Source organism: Aquarana catesbeiana, linkage group LG04 (assembly GCF_042186555.1).
Source record: "Aquarana catesbeiana isolate 2022-GZ linkage group LG04, ASM4218655v1, whole genome shotgun sequence".
NCBI classification, from domain to species: Eukaryota; Metazoa; Chordata; class Amphibia; order Anura; family Ranidae; genus Aquarana; species Aquarana catesbeiana.
This window is the reverse complement of record NC_133327.1, coordinates 443,003,399-443,023,729: the sequence shown is the minus strand read 5'-3', so window position 1 is coordinate 443,023,729 and position 20,331 is coordinate 443,003,399. Positions and strand designations below refer to the sequence as shown.

The 20,331-nt window shown below is 43.7% G+C and overlaps 1 protein-coding gene across 5 annotated transcripts in view; it reads left to right on the top strand.

Annotated features, from left to right (window-relative positions):
• LOC141140367 (plasminogen-like) overlaps positions 1 to 20,331 on the top strand; it is a 335,624-nt gene that overhangs the window by 183,863 nt on the left and 131,430 nt on the right. For all 5 annotated transcript variants that reach the window (XR_012243931.1, XR_012243929.1, XR_012243930.1 and 2 more), the window contains 2 exons: positions 398 to 518; positions 7,750 to 7,824. Coding sequence is in view for 1 of the 5 variants with exons in the window: in XM_073627455.1 (XP_073483556.1) it covers positions 398 to 518; positions 7,750 to 7,824 (196 nt within the window). In the remaining 4 variants the exon portion in view is untranslated. The remainder of the gene's footprint in view (positions 1 to 397; positions 519 to 7,749; positions 7,825 to 20,331) is intronic.

Below are 20,331 nucleotides of genomic sequence, written 5' to 3'. Positions count from 1 at the left end.
GCCAAGGAAGCTGCTTCTGTTTGAACTGCAACTGCCGAGGTGCTGCCCATGTGATCAGTTATGACACCAGCCATTTGATGGTTTGACAGTTTGGTTGAGGATACAATCAAATGTGACAGTTTGCATTTCCAGCATTCCAGGAATGTAACTGGTTTTTGAAATGGGTAAATTGATGGGTTTAGTTCCACTTTATGACTTACTGCTGGGGCTTAGGGCTTCAGCAAAATGGCAGCCTCCAGCAAGAAGAAACAGGAGCAATGCTGCAAGCAATTTACAGCACACACTAGTTTTGGTAGCATAATTATTCATGTGGAATGTATGTTCCTTGCTAAAGAAAATTATTTTTTATCAAGTTGTTATGGGTAGAGTTCCACTTTAATGTATTTTACTGTTTAAGCCTCAACAGAAATTGCGTGTGGAAAGCCCAAAAAAACAGGAAAAACAATGTGCTTTGGAAAATTGACTAGGTGTGAAGCATATCAAAATTCTTGGCCTTGGCAGATCAGTATTCGAACAAGGTAAATGATGCCCTGCTCTATTCATTTTAAGAAAATTGCTTACAGAACATTTCATTGTAAAGTTTATGCAAAATAATAACTCTTTCCCTGTTTATTCCAGATGAAACCACAGGTCTTATAAGCTCTGGCTGATACTTGATATTGTCTGGGAGGGTTTTCATTTATTTAGGTCATGGTATATCCAGTAGCTGGACACCGTCCTTAAAGTGATTGTAAAGTTTTTTTTTTAGTCAAAAATAATAAACATGTTATACTTACCTGCTCTGTGTAGTGGTTTCCAACACAATTCTGCAACTGAGCACATTTCAGTGTTTTTGAGTTGATTACATTATTGCATAAATTGTATTATTATTATAATATTTTTTTTTGATAATTATTTATAGTTATTTATTATATTATAATTTATGATTTTGTGTTTCAAACTTTATCATACCTGGAATGTCTACTAGACTCTTTTTTTGGACAGATTTATATGAGTTATTCCTAAGAATTACAAACCTACAATATAAAACGCCTAATTTTTATGCGAAACATTGTACCTCTTTCACCTTTAAAAATCTGACATAATCATACTGACAATGAGGTTATTGCATAGCATGCATTAAGATAAAAAACCTTCTGCCTTTACAACCACATTAATTCAATCACCATGTAATGTGTAAATGGTGTAGCATTCCCTACGTAGGGGTTGCTAAGTGATGTGGCCCACCTGTCACCCTGCCCAGCCCGGCATTCACTTCCCAGTCAATTTGAGACAATGAACAGTCCATGTGCTTGTTTTGGTCATTTTTATTAGGGAATTTAACTTGGATGGGGTAAGGGAATTATGAGATGCCCGGTGAATTGTATATCAGTCAAGTGGCGGATTATATATCAATCAATTGGTAGATTGATATACAATCTACCAATTGATTGATATAAAATTCGCCAATTGATTGATATACAATCTACCAATTGATTGTATATCAATCAATTGGAACAACTATATACAGTTCTCTGTACAAGTTACCACTCCAGTCTCCTCCAGCACTTTCTTTGCTTGCAGACTAATCCTCTTCCTTCCTCCTGCACAACTCTTTATCTCCCAGGAGTAGTTAGCACATGGTTAGGCCTAACACTGGCCTTAGCAATTGATTTTTTTCAGGCAGGCCCCCATGGTTAAGCAAGAAATGAAAAGTCTTTAGTGCAAGCTGTCCTCCTGGCTGCAGCTGCCCAACTCCACTGTCCATGACATTGCAGACCTCACTAATGGCTCTGGACCCATCTCTGACTGCATGTTCCCAGTCCTCTCAGGCGTGCCTCCCCAGTCCTGACTGCACATGTTACTCACCAGCCCTCCTGGCTGCAACCGGTAGTTCCCTCCTTAAGACTTGCCCGGCAGTACTAGATCTTGTTGTCCTCACCTGCTCCTCCTGTGCCTCCTGTCCAGAATCTTCACGCTTTCCTGAAGGGCTCTGTCCTGCACCCGAGCCCATGCCCAAGGTCACCCCCCCCCAGACTGGGGAGCTTCCTCAAAGGCCCTGACAGCCTAGTTCTCCATCTCCAGTTCTTCCACCCTACAACTCCTCCCCAGCTGGGCTGACTCTTGGTATTTAGGAAAGCCTACCCCCTGCCAATCCAGGTTGGGGATTGGTCAGGGCTCCTTAACACACCCCAGGCAGCTCCACCTTCCCGCTCCTTCTCTTTTTCTAGTACCTTCCAGAAGGCTCTAGAAAGAAGAGGGAGGTCTTAGTGATGCTGCCTGTGAGCCACTCCCAGCCCGCTAACTCTGAGCCACTCCCAGCCCACACAAATCAAAACAAACAGGCCTAGCTTCCAGCTGGGCCTGCCAAAATGTACCTATACTCACAAAAAAAAATAATCTAGCTCCTACCTATGTAGAGGGTGCTACAATGGTTATTGTCCAAGAGCAATTGGACAATTGGGAGGTGTGAAAATTGTGGTGCCACCCTATTTTCTAATTACATAACCCCATTGTTGGTGTCAGGAAGCCTGCATAGGTGTTAAGCTGGTACATGGATTGGAATTCATCTGGTTCAGCAGGGACTGAACGATTTAGATCCATGTATGGAGACAGTGGTTGTACAGAAATCGATCTACCGATTGACTTATGTACAATCAGCCTGTCAGATAAATGCAGTTCAATCAGGACTGCCAGTTATAGCTGGCAGTGCTGATCAGTGTGTTCTGACGGTGGGTAAGTCTCCCCGCCATCAGAAAACAATAGTTCAGTGTGGGTGATTCCACCTCGAAAGTGTGGATCGGGTAATTTTCTTTCATTCAGTCTGCTGGTTGAACAAAAAAACGGAATCATCTAAGTGCTGCTTTAGTTTCTCAATTTCTATGGCTAAAGCTAGGTATATACAAGTAGATTTTCAAACAAACGTTCAAAATTACTTCTAAATTTATTTTTCTTTCATTTCAATTTTGGACTGATTGAACTTTAATAAACGAAAACCACATGCACTGGTAAAATTCATTCATTGAGAAAAATTCTGCTCCCTCAAATTTTCTCATCACTACAGTCGAAGACAGACGTCATTCTGACCCCACTAATCGATCAGAAAATTGAATGTTCTAAAAACGTAAAATCAAGTCAAATAAAATTCTATTAGTATATAGCCAGGTTAAGGGTTAAAAAAGATGGTGACAAAGGTCCCCACACCTGTTCAGGGATGGTAGTACCATTTTGAAATAAATGGCCACTTTTATTTCTTTTGTAAACCAATTGTTTTGAATGAGTTTATGTAACTAGGACAGATTATCCCCACAACTTTCACTCCTCCCATCCTGCTCATGGACTTTTAATATTTACACATTTCACAGTGATTGAATTAAGGTGCACTAAGGTGTGAATATAAATGCTGGGGTATCTCCCTGACACTAAGAACTGACGAAGTTGCTTGGGTAAGCTATGAAACGTCTTCAGTGTTACAGAACAATTCCATTTAAATTTGACTACAGCTAGATGTACCTGATATTGTTTAAAACTGCCAAGGGCTGAATACATTTCTGGACTTTCCAAGGTGCGGACGCTGAAGTTGAGAAGAATGATGGCTATAAGGGTTGATTTACTAAAGGCAAATAGGCTGTTCACTTTGCAAAGGAAGGTACATTTTGCAAGGGAATTTGACCCAGAGTTTAGTGAAAAAAGCCTTTGGTAAATCAACCTAATAGTGTCAAAGTAACCAATTTTGCAGCCTGAATTTATTTTATCTTTCTTTTTTTTTTTGTTTCATAAATTTTATGGGGTAATAAAACAGCATACATTATATATAACTGTAACATTAGAACCGATTAAGGTTCTGGATCATAAAACATTACACAACTAATAGGAATTGTGCTAAATATATTCAAAGTGTGAATTTTGTAAAACAAGGTATTGCAAAATATACACATAGATATCATATTGTTGAAGTTATAAGTAACATTTGTATTATCAAAGCTATATTTATCTGTAAAAGATCAAATACGATTCTCAACTGGATCTAGATTTAGGAGGTAAGCAATATAATATACAGTATCTCACTAAAGTGGGTACACCCCTCACATTTTTGTAAAAATTGTGTTATATCTTTTCATGTGACAAAACTGAAGAAATGACACTTTGCTACAATGTAAAGTACTCAGTGTACAGCTTGTATAACAGTGTAAATTTGCTGTCCCCTCAAAATTAATCAACACACAGCCATTAATGTCTAAACCGCTGGCAACAAAAGTGAGTACACCCCTAAGTGAAAATGTCTAAATTGAGCCTAAAGTATCAATATTTTGTGTAGTCACCATTATTTTCCAGCACTGCCTTAACCCTCTTGGACATGGAGTTCACCAGAGCTTCACAGGTTGCCACTGGAGTCCTGTTCCACTCTTCCATGACAACATCACGGAGCTGGTGGATGTTACAGACCTTGCGCTCCTCCACCTTCCATTTGAGGATGCCCCACAGGTGCTTGATAGGGTTTAGGTCTGGAGACATGCTTGGCCAGTCCATCACCTTTACCCTTAGCTTCTTTTGCAAGGCAGTGGTTGTCTTGGAGGTGTGTTTGGGATCGTTATCATGTTGGAATACTGCGCTGTGGCCCAGTATCTGAAGGGAGGGGATCACGCTCTGCATTCATGATTCCTTCAATGAACTGTAGCTCCCCAGTGGCGGCAGCACTTATGCAGACCCAGACCATGACACTCCCACCACCATGCTTGACTGTAGGCAAGACAAACTTGTATTTGTTATTTTTACTCCTCACCTGGTTGCTGCCACACGCTTGACACCATCTGAACCTGCTGGCAGCACTTATAAGTCTATTTACCAAAAACAACCTCTGAATATGATGCTGAGCATGTGCACTCAACTTCTTTGGTCGGCCATGGCGAGGCCTGTTCTGAGTGGAACCTGTCCTGTTAAACCGCTGTATGGTCTTGGCCACCATGCTGCAGCTCAGTTTCAGGGTCTTGTTGTTATAGCCTAGGCCATCTTTATGTAGTGCAACAATTCTTTTTTTCAGATTCTTAGAGAGTTCTTTGCCATGAGGTGCCATGTTGAACTTTCATTGACCAGTATGACAGTGTGAGAATGATAACACCAAATTTAATACACCTGCATAACACTTGGGAGGGAAAATGGCTAATTGGGGCTAATTTGAACATTTTCACTTAGGGGTGTACTCACGTTTGTTGCCAGCGGTTTAGACATAAATAGCTGTGTGTTGAGTTTTTTAGAGGGGACAGCAAATTTGCACTGTTTTACAAGCTGTACACTCACTACTTTACATTGTAGCAAAGTATAATTTCTTCAGTGTTGTCACATGAAAAAGTATAATAAAATGTTTTACAAAAATATGAGGGGTGTACTCACTTTTGTGAGTTACTGTATGTATTAAAAAACATTTGAATTTGATCCCTATTTTATTCTTTAGCTAGCACCAATATAAAGTTGCCCATAGATGGATCGAGTTTTGATCTATGTGTGGCCACTGCTGCTCAACAGAAGTCGATAGCATAGGAATACCCTGTGCTTGAGAATGATTTCACACATGATTCAGACTTCTTTGTCTGGTCCTTTAATGCCTTTCTATAATTAATAAAAGGTAAGTCTTGTGCTAGATAATGTTAAGATAGGATTGCTGCAACTAAATCCTGAATACTGGCTTTAAAACACTATAAGAAATACATTTAGTGCTCTATACCTTTAAATAAATGAGTAAACGTGCAATAATTACACATACACTACGTAATAGCATACAAATGCATTTTCATAAAGGGGCAAAATAAATAACCATATAATAAAAAAAGTCCATTCTAATGTCTAAGTGCTTCCAAAGTGCTCAGTAGGGATGAGCCGAACACCCCCCCCAGGTTCGGTTCGCACCAGAACATGCGAACAGGCAAAAAGCTTGAGCGAACATGCAAACCCAATTAAAGTCTATAGGACACGAAAATGAAATGCAAGTTATTGCCATAAAAAGTGTATGGGGACCCGGGTACTGCCCTAGGAGACATGTATCAATGCAAAAAAAAGTTTTTAAAACAAGCAGTGATTTTAATAATGCTTAAAGTGAAACAATAAAAATGAAATATTCCTTTAAATATTGTGCCTGGGGGTCCCCTTAGTCTGCCTGTAAAATTCAGCAAAGTGTCAAAAAGTAAAAACCGCAATAGACAGTTTTTGATTCCTTTATTAAAAAAAGAAAAAAAGTGTCCCGCGATGTACATCCATCATCAATCACGCCACCTCACGGACCTGAAAAATAGAAAAATAAAAGGAAAAAACTTGGCCTCCATGGGAGGCCTCCCAGCGACTGCTGCCTTTTGGCTTTGACAGCTGTTATATAGACAAGGGCGGGGACACCCTCTGACGTAACCGGATGACCCCGCCCTGTCACATGACATCACATGACGTCAGAAGGGGGTGGGGTCACTTGGTTACGTCAGGGGGTGGCCCTGCCCTTGCCCTCACAGCAATGAGACAGCAGTCACCGGGAGGCCTCCCACTGAAGCGGAGCTTTTTTTTTTTATATATATTTTTCAGGTCCATCGGGACGGCGTGATTGAAGATGATTGGACATCCCGGGACACTTTTTTTAATTAAGGAATTGTCAAAAACTGTCTATTGTGGCTTTTACTTTTTGTCACTTTTTTGGTGAATGGGTAGGGCCATATTAAGGGCAAGCAGCCTGGTATGGTTCAGGAGGGAGGGGGCCACTTGCCCCCCCCCTTTCCTGGCCCGCCCCAGGCTGCTTGCTCGGATAAGGGTCTGGTATAGATTTTGGGGGGGCCCCATGCCAGTTTTTTTTTTTAATTTTGGCATAGAGTTCCCCTTAAAATCTATGCCAGACCCAAAGGGCCAGGTATGGATTTTGGGGGGACCCCACACTGTTTTTTTTGTTAACTTTTGGCGTGGAGTTCCCCTTAAAATCTCTACCAGACCCAAAGGGCCTGGTATGGATTTTGGGGGGACCCCATGCCGTTTATTCATAATTCTGTCATAGGGTTCCCCTTAACCACTTCAATGTACTGTATTATATACTCTGCACTGACTGCACTGTATATACAGTATATATACTAGACTGCCTGCACTATGTATGTATGTATATATATATATATATATATATATATATATATATATATATATATATATATAAACTGCCTGCACACCACTAACTAACCTGCCTAATCTAGCTCAAGTTCTCCATGTTATCACACTACATACGCCCGCCGTGTAAGCAGCCTTATATAGTGTGGGGCATGGACTTAGCCCCCTGAGCCATGAGCCATGGCACCCTGCCTTCAATCATGGCTCTTCCAGCAGATCGTGCTGTGATTGGCCAAAGCATGCAGGTCAGGTGCATGCTTTGGCCAATCAGCAGCCGTCAATGCACTGCGATCTTGCAGTGCATTATGGGGCACTCTGCGGCGCCCTAATTTGCTGCAAACATCCCATATGTTCGGTTCATTTTTGGACAAACGAACACCTGATGTTCGAGTTAAACTTACGTTTGATTCGAACATTGGGACCATCCCTAGTGCTCAGTGCTCCAAAGGTAAAAAAAAGTGCTTCAGTGCAAATAAAGTGCTCTTCCAAGGTGTATTAATAATGGCCTCTTACTAGACAAGGGAGAACTCAGATTATAGAGATCAGTTTTTAACAAATCTTCTGGCTAGCGGACACTCTCACCATCTTATAATGCCTCTCTATAAACATTGGTGTGCACTAAAACATTTCTTTGTCTTACAGCTTTAATCTGCACTACTGTGGAGGAACATTGATTGACCGTGAATGGGTTCTCACAGCGAAACACTGCTTAGATCGGTATGGATAGTACTTAATGGTTAAAATAAAAATCACAAATGAATGCTATTTCCAGCAATGTCTTCTATATGTTGTACCGGCTGGTATCCTAAAAAGAATAAATAAATTTAAAAAAAACTTTTGCATACCCTAAACAAAATTCTGACAATTTAAAGGATATTTTTTTTCTACTCACTGTAAAAGCATACATCCCAACCGTTCCTTGATTCGCTGGGACCGTCCCGTGATTTGATGTAAGTCCCAGTGTCCCGGTGATACATGGCTGAGTCCCGGAGTGAAGCCGAGTGTCGGAACAAGTTCCGGCATTTGGTTCCAGTGACTTCCACGGCAGGAGCAAACTAGCGTGGGCAGCTGTGTGGGATGTATGGCATGGGCGTTACATCACGGGTTGACTCCAGTGGGTCGTGCAGCCTCAGTGACATATTATCATACCTGCTGCCAAAAACCCCGGAGTCCAGCTTCATCCCCCTCTGTCCCACCGCTGAGCTCCAGTACTCCAGGTTTTTCACTTTGCCTTCTCCACAGTTCCCAACCCTCCACTCTCATTGGCTGGGGAGAAGCTGTACACATTATGGATGAAGAATGCGCCGCGCCTAGGGGTGTACCTGAATAACTGTAATCCTGAATATAAATCACAAATAATATAGCGTGCAAATCACAGAGAGTTTAAAACTAAAATCACTTGCTGAAATCACTTGCTGTATGAATCCTATAACCATGCACACCAAAGTGTCTAGTACAATAAATCACAAGGTGCAATGTGCATATAAAACATACCTATATCTTACAATATAACCATAATGTGGTAAATATTTAATCATCAGTGATTAAATATAGAGAAAATAATCTCTGATGGGGTGTATATGCTGAAAAAACGTTATATTTATAACACATATAAATCCACTGTGATTAAAGTGAAAGTGAAAAAGTAAAAAATATTAATAAAAAATGGTAAAAAACACATATAAAGTAAATCAGTCACATGCGTAGAAAAATTAAAACTATAATCGCCCTAATTATGGTGTTAAAATCACAATCGTGAAAAAATCTTCCAATCCAACAATGTAAAGTGACCAAGTTCAAGCAAAAGTCAGTATATTAGTGATGGTTCAAAGAAAAAGTTCCAGTTCTGAATCAAACGTGCCCAAAGAAAACATGCTGTGAAGTGCCTTGGTGACCCCCAATGTGATTGCGCTCACCTTGGAGCGTGTGACACAGTTTTTAATTGTGTCAATACACGCTTTTGGAGCCACCCCTGGGCTCAGTAATTGGTACAGCTGATTCCCAAAATAGATTCTTTATGGCTCCACTCACATCAGACCATATAAAAGAGAAAGGCTAATATGGTGTAATACCGTAGGATACTTTTATTAAAATCACATCCAATCCCCGCATGGGGTACTCACATTTATAAGGTGCTCATGTGCACCAAACATAACAATGGAAAAGAAACGGCTGTGCGGCGTGCTGCGGGGTGTGAGAGCTCCACAACCCAGCTCTGTGCTGATCGCTCCGTCCTGGCCCCTCCCCTACGCGTCTTCGACACAGGGAGTCACGTGCCTTCATCAGGGGGATATCACATGCCATTTCCCGAACAATGAAATGGGGATGAGAGCAACCCGGGAACGGGAAGTGACTGTGTTGTGTACACATTGTGTACTGGCAACGGAACAGTGAGCACTGAGCAGTCTGTTACACAGCTGACCAAGGTAGGAGGAGAGAGCCGTTGTCACTGTGAGGTAAGATACACTGCTCAGGTCAGTGTCAGCAACTCACCTATGGGGAAGATCCCCATCCTAGGAGATAGGGGGGCTGTGGTGGGAGGAGCACAGGATTGATACTGGAGGGGTGATGGGGGGACTTGTGCTGGAAGGGGAAGACAATCTTGTCAAGGATGGGAATTTGGAGTTGGAGCTCTGTACATAGCACCCTCGTGGACAGTGCACTCTGTACCTAGCACCCTCCTGGACCGTGCACTCTGCACCTAGCACCCTCCTGGACCGTGCACTCTGCACCTAGCACCCTCCTGGACCGTGCACTCTGCACCTAGCACCCTCATGGACCGTGCACTCTGTACCTAGCACGCTCATGGACCGTGCACTCTGTACCTAGCACCCTCATGGACCTTGCACTCTGTACCTAGCACCCTCATGGACCTTGCACTCTGTACCTAGCACCCTCATGGACCTTGCACTCTGTACCTAGCACCCTCATGGACCTTGCACTCTGTACCTAGCATCCTCATGGACCTTGCACTCTGTTCCTAGCACCCTCATGGACCTTGCACTCTGTTCCTAGCACCCTCATGGACCTTGCACTCTGTACCTAGCACCCTCATGGACCTTGCACTCTGTACCTAGCACCCTCATGGACCTTGCACTCTGTTCCTAGCATCCTCATGGACCTTGCACTCTGTTCCTAGCACCCTCATGGACCTTGCACTCTGTTCCTAGCACCCTCATGGACCTTGCACTCTGTTCCTAGCACCCTCATGGACCTTGCACTCTGTTCCTAGCACCCTCATGGACCTTGCACTCTGTTCCTAGCACCCTCATGGACCTTGCACTCTGTTCCTAGCACCCTCATGGACCTTGCACTCTGTTCCTAGCACCCTCATGGACCTTGCACTCTGTTCCTAGCACCCTCATGGACCTTGCACTCTGTTCCTAGCACCCTCCTTGACGGTGCACTCTGTACCTGTCAAAAAACATGAATCAGACTTAGACAGAAGTACAGTTAAATCACACTTTTTTAATAATAATAAAAAAAGGTAAACAGAGTAAACGTAGTCAAAACATAGCCAGAGTTCAGGAACAGGAACGGATAGTCAGACAAGCCAAAATGTCAGGCAGAGATGAGCGTAGTAGAACAACAAGCAGGATCTGGAGCCAGAAGTAATGTCAGCCAAGCAAGTCTTTAACAAGTACACAGGAAAGCGTCTCTAGAGATGTGACCAAGGCGAAGGCAGAGATCATCTGGACTGGACGACTTAAGTAGGCAGGACTGACGGGCAGGATATCATCAACAGGTGAGTCACTGTGGAGAGATAGGATATGGCAATTAGCCGATAGCTGAGTGGCCAGCTTTGAGAAGGAAGGGCTGAGCCCAGCCCTGACAGTACCTAGCACCCTTCTGGACCATGCACTCTGTACCTAGCACCCTCCTGGACCGTGCACTCTGTTCCTAGCATCCTCCTGGACCGTGCACTCTGTTCCTAGCATCCTCCTGGACCATGGACTCTGTTCCTAGCACCCTCCTGGACTGTGCACTCTGTACCTAGCACCCTCCTGGACCATGCACTCTGTACCTAGCACCCTCCTGGACCGTGCACTCTGTACCTAGCACCCTCCTGGACCGTGCACTCTGTACCTAGCACCCTCCTGGACCGTGCACTCTATTCCTAGCACCCTCATGGACCTTGCAAATGATCACCTAACAAACCAAAGAAATTGATGCTTGATGGCTAAAAACTCAAGATGCTCTTACTGCTCTTGTAGAATGTGATGTAACTGGATACAGTGATCCTTGGTACTTGATAGCATGTTCTTAGATGATAGCTTGCTGGATCCAGCATGAGTTAGTGGCAGTTGGTGCAGTGGGCCTTCTACAACCACAATAGGGAATGCTACTTATGAAACCAGACATGGCATTCAAATATACCCTAATTGCCCTGACTACATCCAAAGAGTGTAAAGCAACTAAGCTGGATTGGCTTGGGACAAATCAATGGGAGCACAATATCTTCATTTAAGTGGAAAGCTGATGCTACTTTAGGAAGCAAAGAGTCTCCGATGCAGGACAACCTTATCCATACAAAGGACCAAAAATGGAACTTAAAAGTTTAGAGACTGCAACAATGGTGGCCTGACTAGAAAGGAAATGTGTAAAGCCCTTAAAGGGGGTGCGAATAAGCAGCAAAAATGCCAGAGAATTCTGAAATATAGTAAGACCACCATTACTGACACCTGACCTTTAATTATGCCAACTGTTGATTCACCCCACACTGGAGAAATGCCAGTAGATGGGCAACAAGGACCCCATCCAGGCTCATACCACGCAAAATATGTCTTCCAAGTATAGGGATAATAAATCCTATGAGACATGGCCTTGCAAGCCATAAGCATGAAGTGGATGTCCACATCCGATATGTGGTTTTGACCTTCATGCAAGCTGCAGATCAGGTTTCCTTCCCAATTCTTAGAAGGGCAGTAGCAGCAGTCAAAAAAAGTCCTCTGAGACACATGGACAGTAAACATAGCATCCACACTATTTCTTCCTAGAGGGAAGAAACAACACCCACCAGAGATCGAGTGGGGGAAGAGTGGAGAAAATGGGGGGGAAATTCCCATGTCCTAACTCCTACGTTAGGCTAATAACTGAGCTTTTGCCACACTGTTGGTCAGTTTAGCCATGAACAAGGGCTGTCCTTGGGCTGTCTCATTCTTTAGTTGTACCTACTGTCCTACTCCTGCAGGTGGCACTATAGTTACATAGTAGGTGAGGTTGAAAAAAGACACAAGTCCATCGAGTCCAACCTATGCGTATGATTGTATGTCAGTATTACATTGTATATCCCTGTATGTTGTGGTCGTTCAGGTGCTTATCTAATACTTTTTTGAAACTATCAATGCTCCCTGCTGATACCACCACCTGTGGAAGGGAATTCCACATCCTTGCTGCTCTTATGGTAATGAACCCTTTACGTAGCTTAAGTTTAAACCTCTTTTCTTCTAATTTTAATGAGTGGCCACGTGTCTTGTTAAACAAAAAAGTTTTATCCCAACTGTGGGGCCACCAGTACGGTATTTGTAAATTGAAATCATATCCCCTCTCAAGCGTCTCTTCTCCAGAGAGTATAAGTTCAGTGCTCAAAACCTTTCCTCATAACTAACATCCTCGACTCTTTATTAGCTTTGTTGCCCTTCTTTGTACTCGCTCCATTTCCAGTACATCCTTCCTGAGGACTGGCGCCCAGAACTGGACAGCATACTCTAGGTGTGGCCGGACCAGAGTCTGGTGCACGGGAGAATTATCATTTTATCTCTGGAGTTGATCCCCTTTTTAATGCATGTCAATATTCTGTTTGCTTTGTTAGCAGCAGCTTGGCATTGCATGCCATTGCTGAGCCTATCATTTACCACCACCCTCTGAACTCGCCCTTGTAGCCAGTTTTCAATCCATGTACTCACCCTGTGGTCCATGCCAATGGATCTTATTTTGTACAGTAAACGTTTATGGGGAACTGTGTCAAATGCTTTCGTAAAATCCAGATTTACCATGTCTTCAGGCCTTTCTTTATCCAGATGGCAACTCACATTCTCATAGAAGGTTAATAGATTGGTTTGGCGAGAACGATTCTTCATGAATCCATGCTGATTACTGATAATGATACCGTTCTCATTATTACTAAAATCTTGTAAATAGTCCCTTATCATCCCCTCCAAGAGCTTGCATACTATTGATTTTAGGCTAACTGGTCTGTGATTCCCAGGTATGTATTTTGGGCCCTTTTTAAATATTGGTCCAACATTGGCTTTTCTCCAATCAGCTGATACCATTCCAGTCAGTAAACTGTTAGTAAAAATAGGAACAATGGTCTGGCAATTACTTGACTGAGTTCCCTAAGTACCCTCGGCTGCAAGCCATCTGCTCCCGGTAATGTTAAGTTTCCCAAGTCTAATTTTAATTCTGTCTTCTGTTAACCAAGGAGGTGCTTCCTGTGATGTGTCATGAGGATAAACACTGCAGTTTTGGTTACTGAAGCCCCCCCGATTCCCTTGTGAAGACTGAGAAGAATAAACTCAATACCTTTGCCATCTCCCCATCCTTTTTAACCAGATGTTCTTCCTCATTCTTTATGGGGCCAATATGGTCTGTCCTCCCTTTTTTACTGTTTACATACTTAACCACTTGCCTACTGGGCACTTACAACCCCTTCCTGCCCAAGCCATTTTTCAGCTTTCAGCGCTGTCGTACTTTGAATGACAATTGTGTGGTCGTGCTACACTGTACCCAAACAATTTTTTTATCATTTTCTTCACACAAATAGAGCTTTCTTTTGGTGGTATTTAATCACTGCTGGGTTTTTTATTTTTTACAAAAAAAATATGTTTTTCACTTTTTTTCTGTCAGCAAATTTTGTAACTAAGTAATTTTTCGCCTTTACTGATGTGCGCTGTTGAGGCAGCACTGATGGGCACTGATAGGCTGAACTGGTGGGCACTGATAGGTGGCACTAGTGGGCACTGATAGGCGGCACTGGTGGACACTGATAGGCAGCATGGATAGGCGGTACTGATAGGCACTGTTGGGCACTGATGGGTGGCACTGATGGGCATTACTGATGGGCATTGATTGACAGCAGTGATGGGCATTGATGGGTAGCACTAATAGGCGGCACTGATTGCCAGAACTGACTGGCATCGCTAATGGGCACTGATTGGTGGCACTTGTGGCAGTGGTGGGCACTGATAGCTGGCATTGGTGGGCACTGATTTGTGACACTGTTGCTCAATTATGCAATCAGGGCACTGATGATCGGTGCCCTGATTACATTCCTAAATGTCCCCCTGCGTGGAGATGCCGCTGATCGGCTCTCCTCGCCACACACTCTGTCAGTGTGAGGCGAGGAGCGCCAATTATCGGCACTTCCTTGTTTACATGTGACCGGCTGTGATATGCACAGCCGATTACATGGTTAAAGAGCCACGGACGTGGCTCTTTCCACAGATCGGGTTCGCGCTGTGTCCTAACAACACGGTACAGCCGCGATCATCGCGCTGCACGCCCCCACAGGCGCGTGAGAGTGACCGTTCTGGGACGCCATCATATGACGTCGTCCCAGAATGAGAGCCGCACCACCCTGCCGTCATTTGACGGTGGGCGGATTGCAACCAGTTAAAGAATTTCTTTGTATTTTTTTCGCTTTTTTCCGCTATGTGTCTTTCGTGTTCTATCTTAGCCGCCCTAATTGCACCCTTACATTTCTTGTTGCATTCTTTATAAAGTCTGAATGCTAATGATGATGCCTCAACCTTGTATTTTTTGAAGGCCTTCTCCTTTGCTTTTATATGCATTTTTACATTGGAGTTAAGCCATCCACGACTTTTGTTCACTTTTTTAAATCTATTACCCAATGGGATGCATTGGCTAATGCCCCTATTTAATATGCTCTTAAAGCAAACCCATCTCTCCTCCGTGTTCTTTGTTCCTAAGATTTTATCCCAACTTATGCCTTCTAGCAAGGTTCGTAGTTTAGGGAAGTTGGCTCTTTTGAAATTCAGTGTCTTTGTATTATGTCTCCCTTATGTCTCCTATTTGTGTGATTTATACGGAAGCCAATTGACCTGTGATCGCTGTTTCCTAAATTACACATCCGTGATCAGGTTTGTAAGAAATTATCTAGAGCAGAGCGGTGTCCTCCACTGAACACGAGAAATATTTATATTACATGTTAATGCTTATTTTTCTAGAGATTGTGAATGAGAGTTAAAGTGGTTCTAAAGTCTCAAGGTTTTTTACCTTAATGCATTTTATGTAGAAGAGGAGGTTCAGAGCCGCTCTGTGCAATTCCATTGCACAGAGCAGGTAGGTATAGAGATGTTTATGTAAAAAATAATAATTTACAATTGCTTTAATAAATTCACATTATTGCAAAATTGATTTTGTTTTTAAAAAGTGAAAGCATTTGAAGAGGGCCTCATGCACACTGGACGTTTAGCCTTTGTGTGTCAAATCCTGTCATTTTCTGGCACCTGGAAGGCACAGGTTTAGTCTTCCACACTGTTGCCAGCGTCAAAATCTATGACAGGCAGAAATTTGCACTGTATTTAGTGGGACTCGACCGTATGCATTCAGGAACATGCAAGAATTCTGCATTCCGAGCATATGTCCCTGAATGCATACAGCCCTACATGCAAGTATCATAGTACAGCATCCAACCAATGCATAATTCAGCCTTTCATAGATTTTTAACAGGCTGTTGGCAGTGGGGCTGGATGCTGCACCTTTGCCACCCAGGCACCCTAAAAAACACCAGGACGCACATGGACTAAAAGAAGTATATTATTATTCTTTATTGGTCAACATCATTAACATCGCTTTTACCAGGCCTATTTATCAGCACTACTGACGAGCGTGTTTTATATCTCTTCAACCAGGAAAGGGAGATCCATAATAAAATCCTCAAAATTCCTCAAACAGTTGACATGTAACTGTAAATGTTTTAACTCCAAATATACCCATGTACACCTTTTTTGTGCTCCATGTTGAACTGTTACATAGAAACATAGAAAAATTACAGCAGAAAAAGACTGAGTCTGCCCATTTTATATATATAATATATATATATTTTTTTTTTGTTTTGTTTTGGTTTGTTTTTTTTTTTTTTTTTCATTAACCTTGTTGTCTGACTATAGATCTATGTTTATTCCAAACATGTTTGAAGCCATTTACTATTGACTGTCTCACTTTCAGAAACCATGAATCAGACCGAGACAGAAGTGCAGTGAAAATCACACTAGTTTATTAATAGTAATAATAATAATAATAATAATAAAAGGTAAACAGAGCAAATGTAATCAAAACATAGCCAGTGTTCGGTAACTGGAACTGATAGTCAGACAAGCCAGGACATCAGGGGGCCAGGGATCAGCATAGTGGAACAGCCAGGAAATCAGGAAACCGGAGAATCAGCGTAGTGGAACAGCAAGCAGTATCAGGAACCAGAAGGAACGTCAGCCAAGCAAGTCTTTCACAGTTACACAGGAGAGAGTCTCTGATATGTTGACCAGGCGAAGGCAGAGAGGATCTGGTCTGAACAGCTTAAGTAGCCAGCAGGACTGACGAGCAGGATATCATCACCAGGTGAGTCACTGTGTAAAGATTAGAAATGGCAATTAACCGACAGCTGAGTGGCCTGCTCTGAGAAGGAAGGGCTGAGCCCAGCCCTGACAGTACCCCCTCCTCAACGACCCCACCCCCTTGGAGGACCACCAGGTTTAGGGGAAAATGTCTATGGAAAGCACGTACGGACAGGGGCATGTACGTCCAAGAATGAAACCCAAGAGCGTTTCTACGGACCGTACCCTTTTCAATGAACCAGGTACTTTATGAACCCACGAAACCTACGGGAGTCAACAATGGACTGTACTTCATAGTCCTCATGGTTCTCAACCTGCACTGGATGAGGACATGGCACTGAGGTGGTGAAGCGGTTGCAGACCACAGGTTTTAATAAGGAGGTATGAAATACATTTGAGATACGCATATTCGAAGGAATGTCTAAAGCGTAAGCCACTGGGTTAATCCTGTGGAGACTATGGAAAGGCCCAATAAACTGAGGTACCAACTTCATTGAGGGAACACGGAGTGGGAGGTTGTGAGTTGACAGCCAGACCCTGTCCCCAACCTGGTAGGAAGGCGCAGGCAGGCGTCTGTGGTCAGCATGAAGTCTGTACCTATCATTTGCATATCGCAAGGACTCCTGGACTTGTACCCAAGTGGAACGAAGACCACAGAGATTCTCCTCTAATGCAGGAATGCTCTGACGAGCAAATGAGTCAGGCAACATAGATGGTTGGAAACCATAGTTCGCCATAAACGGGGACAATCGAGAAGCAGAATTCATGGCACTATTGTGAGCAAACTCTGCCCAAGGTAAGAGGTCTGACCAGTTATTATGGTCAGAAATATAGCAATGTAGAAACTTCTCCAAGGACTGGTTGTCTCGTTCTGTGTCCCCATTAGAGTGTGGGTGATATGCAGAGGAGAAAGCAAGCTGAATTCCCAACTGTGCACAAAAGGCTCGCCAGAATCGGGACACAAACTGACTAACACTGTCCGAGACGATCACCTTGGGTAGCCCATGTAAGCGAAAGATCTCCCAAGCAAAAATGGAAGCCAGTTCCTTAAATGTGGACAACTTCTTAAGTGAAATACAATGAGACATTTTCGAGAACTGATCAACCACCGTAAGGATAACTGTGCTGCCCTGAGAGTTGGGTAACTTCACAGTGAAATCCATGAACAGGTGGGTCCAAGGCCTCTCTCCATTGGGTATGGGTTGTAGGAGGCCCACTGGAATATGTTGTGGTGTCTTACTCTGAGCACACACGGAACAAGCAGCTACAAAGGCAGCTATATCAGCACGTAGACTAGACCACCAGAGTTGTTGAGAAATGGCCCAAAAGAGTTGATTCTTCCCTGGGTGACCAGCAGCCCTGGGAGAATGGTAAGTCTGGAGCACGGCAGTACGGAGACTCTCGGGGACAAAGCAGCGGTCACAAGGTTTCTCAGGAAGAGCATGGATCTGAGCGGCAAGAATCTTGTCACCCACAGGAGAAGTGAGACTGGTGCGAACCGTGGCCAAAATACGATCAGGAGGAATCACTGGAACAGGAACCGATTCCAACATGGAAGTGGAGGAAAATTGTTGTGACAAAGCATCAGCCCTTAAATTCTTAGTACCGGGTAAGAACGAATGTAATTAAAGCTTGACAAGAAAAGAGCCCATCGCACTCTTCTGGAAGAAAGACGTTTAGCCTCAGACAAGAATGTGAGATTCTTCTAGTCAGTAAGAATGAGAACCAGCACAGTGGTATCTTCGAGGAGATGACTCCATTCCTTAAGGGCTAAAATGATCGCCAGCAACTCTCTGTCTCCAATTGCATTCCATGGTTGACAATTTCTTGGAAAAGTAGCCACATGGATGCATAGCACTCTTAGAGGTAGGAGGTTGAGACAGAAGGGCGCCAACGCCAGTCTCAGAAGCATCAACCTCAAGGATAAAGGGTAACGTAGGATCAGGATGTGCCAACACAGGGGCAGAAACAATGGCAGCCTTGAGACTCTCAAAGGCCTTAACGGAGTCCGGAGACCAACTCTATGGGTTACCGTCCTTTCTGGTCATATCATTCAGGGGATTGACCAGGGACGAGAAGTTACAAATAAACTTCCGATAATAATTGGCAAAGCCAAGAAAACGTTGCAGAGGACATATAACCACGGGTCAGGGCCACTGTAGGACTGCAGAAAGTTTCTCTGGGTCCACCGAAAAACCAGCAGTGGAAATTACATAACCCACGAATTTAACCTGTTCGCGATGGAACTCGCACTTCTCCAATTTACAATAGGGATTGTTTTCTCTCAGCTTCTGAAGCACACGACAGAAATCTATGTAGTGGCTCTCTAGGGACTTGGAAAATATGAGGATATTGTTGAGATAAACCACACATAGCTGCAACAAATCTCGGAGAACATCGTTGACAAATTCCTGGAAAACTGCCGGGGTGTTGCAAAGGCCAAATGGCATTACGAGGTGCTCATAATGGCCTGTTCTGGTATTAAACTCAGTTTTCCATTGATCGCCCTCCTTGATCCTCACGAGATTGTATGCCCCTCTCAAATCAAGCTTTGCGAAAAACCGTTGCATCCTTGAGGCGGTCAAATAACTGTAATCAACAGAATAGTATAAGTATTCTTGATCGTGAAATGATTGAGATCCCTATAATCAATACAAGGTCTCAGTCCACCACTCTCCTTCACAAAGAAGAAACCAGCACCAGCAGGAGACAAGGATTTGCGGATGAATCCTCGAGAAAGTGCGTCTGCAACATACTCCTCCATGGCCTTATCCTGCAAGACTGACAAAGGGTAAACCCGGCCCCGAGGTGGTATGGCACCAGGTTGAATGTCAATTGCTCAATTATACGACTGGTGTGGAGGCAAACTACCAGCTTGACCTTTGTCAAAGACATTACTAAAATCGTGGTACTCCTCCGGCAGGGAGGAGAGTGAAGAGGTGCACAGGACCTTAGCCACCTTCTAAGAACATGTCTTGCTGCATTGTGGAGACCAGGAAAAAACCTCAGCACAAAGCCAATCAAAAGAGGGGTTGTGCCTCTGTAACCAAGGATAATCAATAACCAGTGGAAACGTAGGTGAGGAAATGACTTGGAATTGGATTATCTCATGGCGAAGAGCCCCTAGGGTCATGGACAACGGAACAGTCTCATGAGTCACATGGGCAGGATGTAGAGGTCTCCTGTCAAGAGCCTCAATGGCAAGTGGAGTGGCACAAAGCTGCAGTGGAATCGAGTGCTTAGATACAAAGGCAGCATCAATGAACAGGCCTGCTGCCCCAGAGTCGATTAGAGCCTGTATCTCGACAGACGACTCAGACCAATAAAGGATAACTGGGACCAGGGGCTTATCCTTCTGGACAACTGGGGACAAAACAACGCTACCTAAGGTCTGTCTGCTACAGGACCTCAAGGTTCAGGCGTTCCCAGGACAGGTAGGACAAGACTTCAAAAAGTGTCCAGCCTGGCCACAATATAGGCACAATCTCTCCCTCCTCCTAAAGGTTCTCTCATCCGCAGAGAGACGTGTGAAGCCCAAGTGCATGGGTTCACCATCAACGACCACCTCTGTACCATGAGGAATGGGAGGTGAGGGAGGCAAGGGTGGGACTGCAAGGCTCGGAGACAAATGTACAGGAGGCTTCCG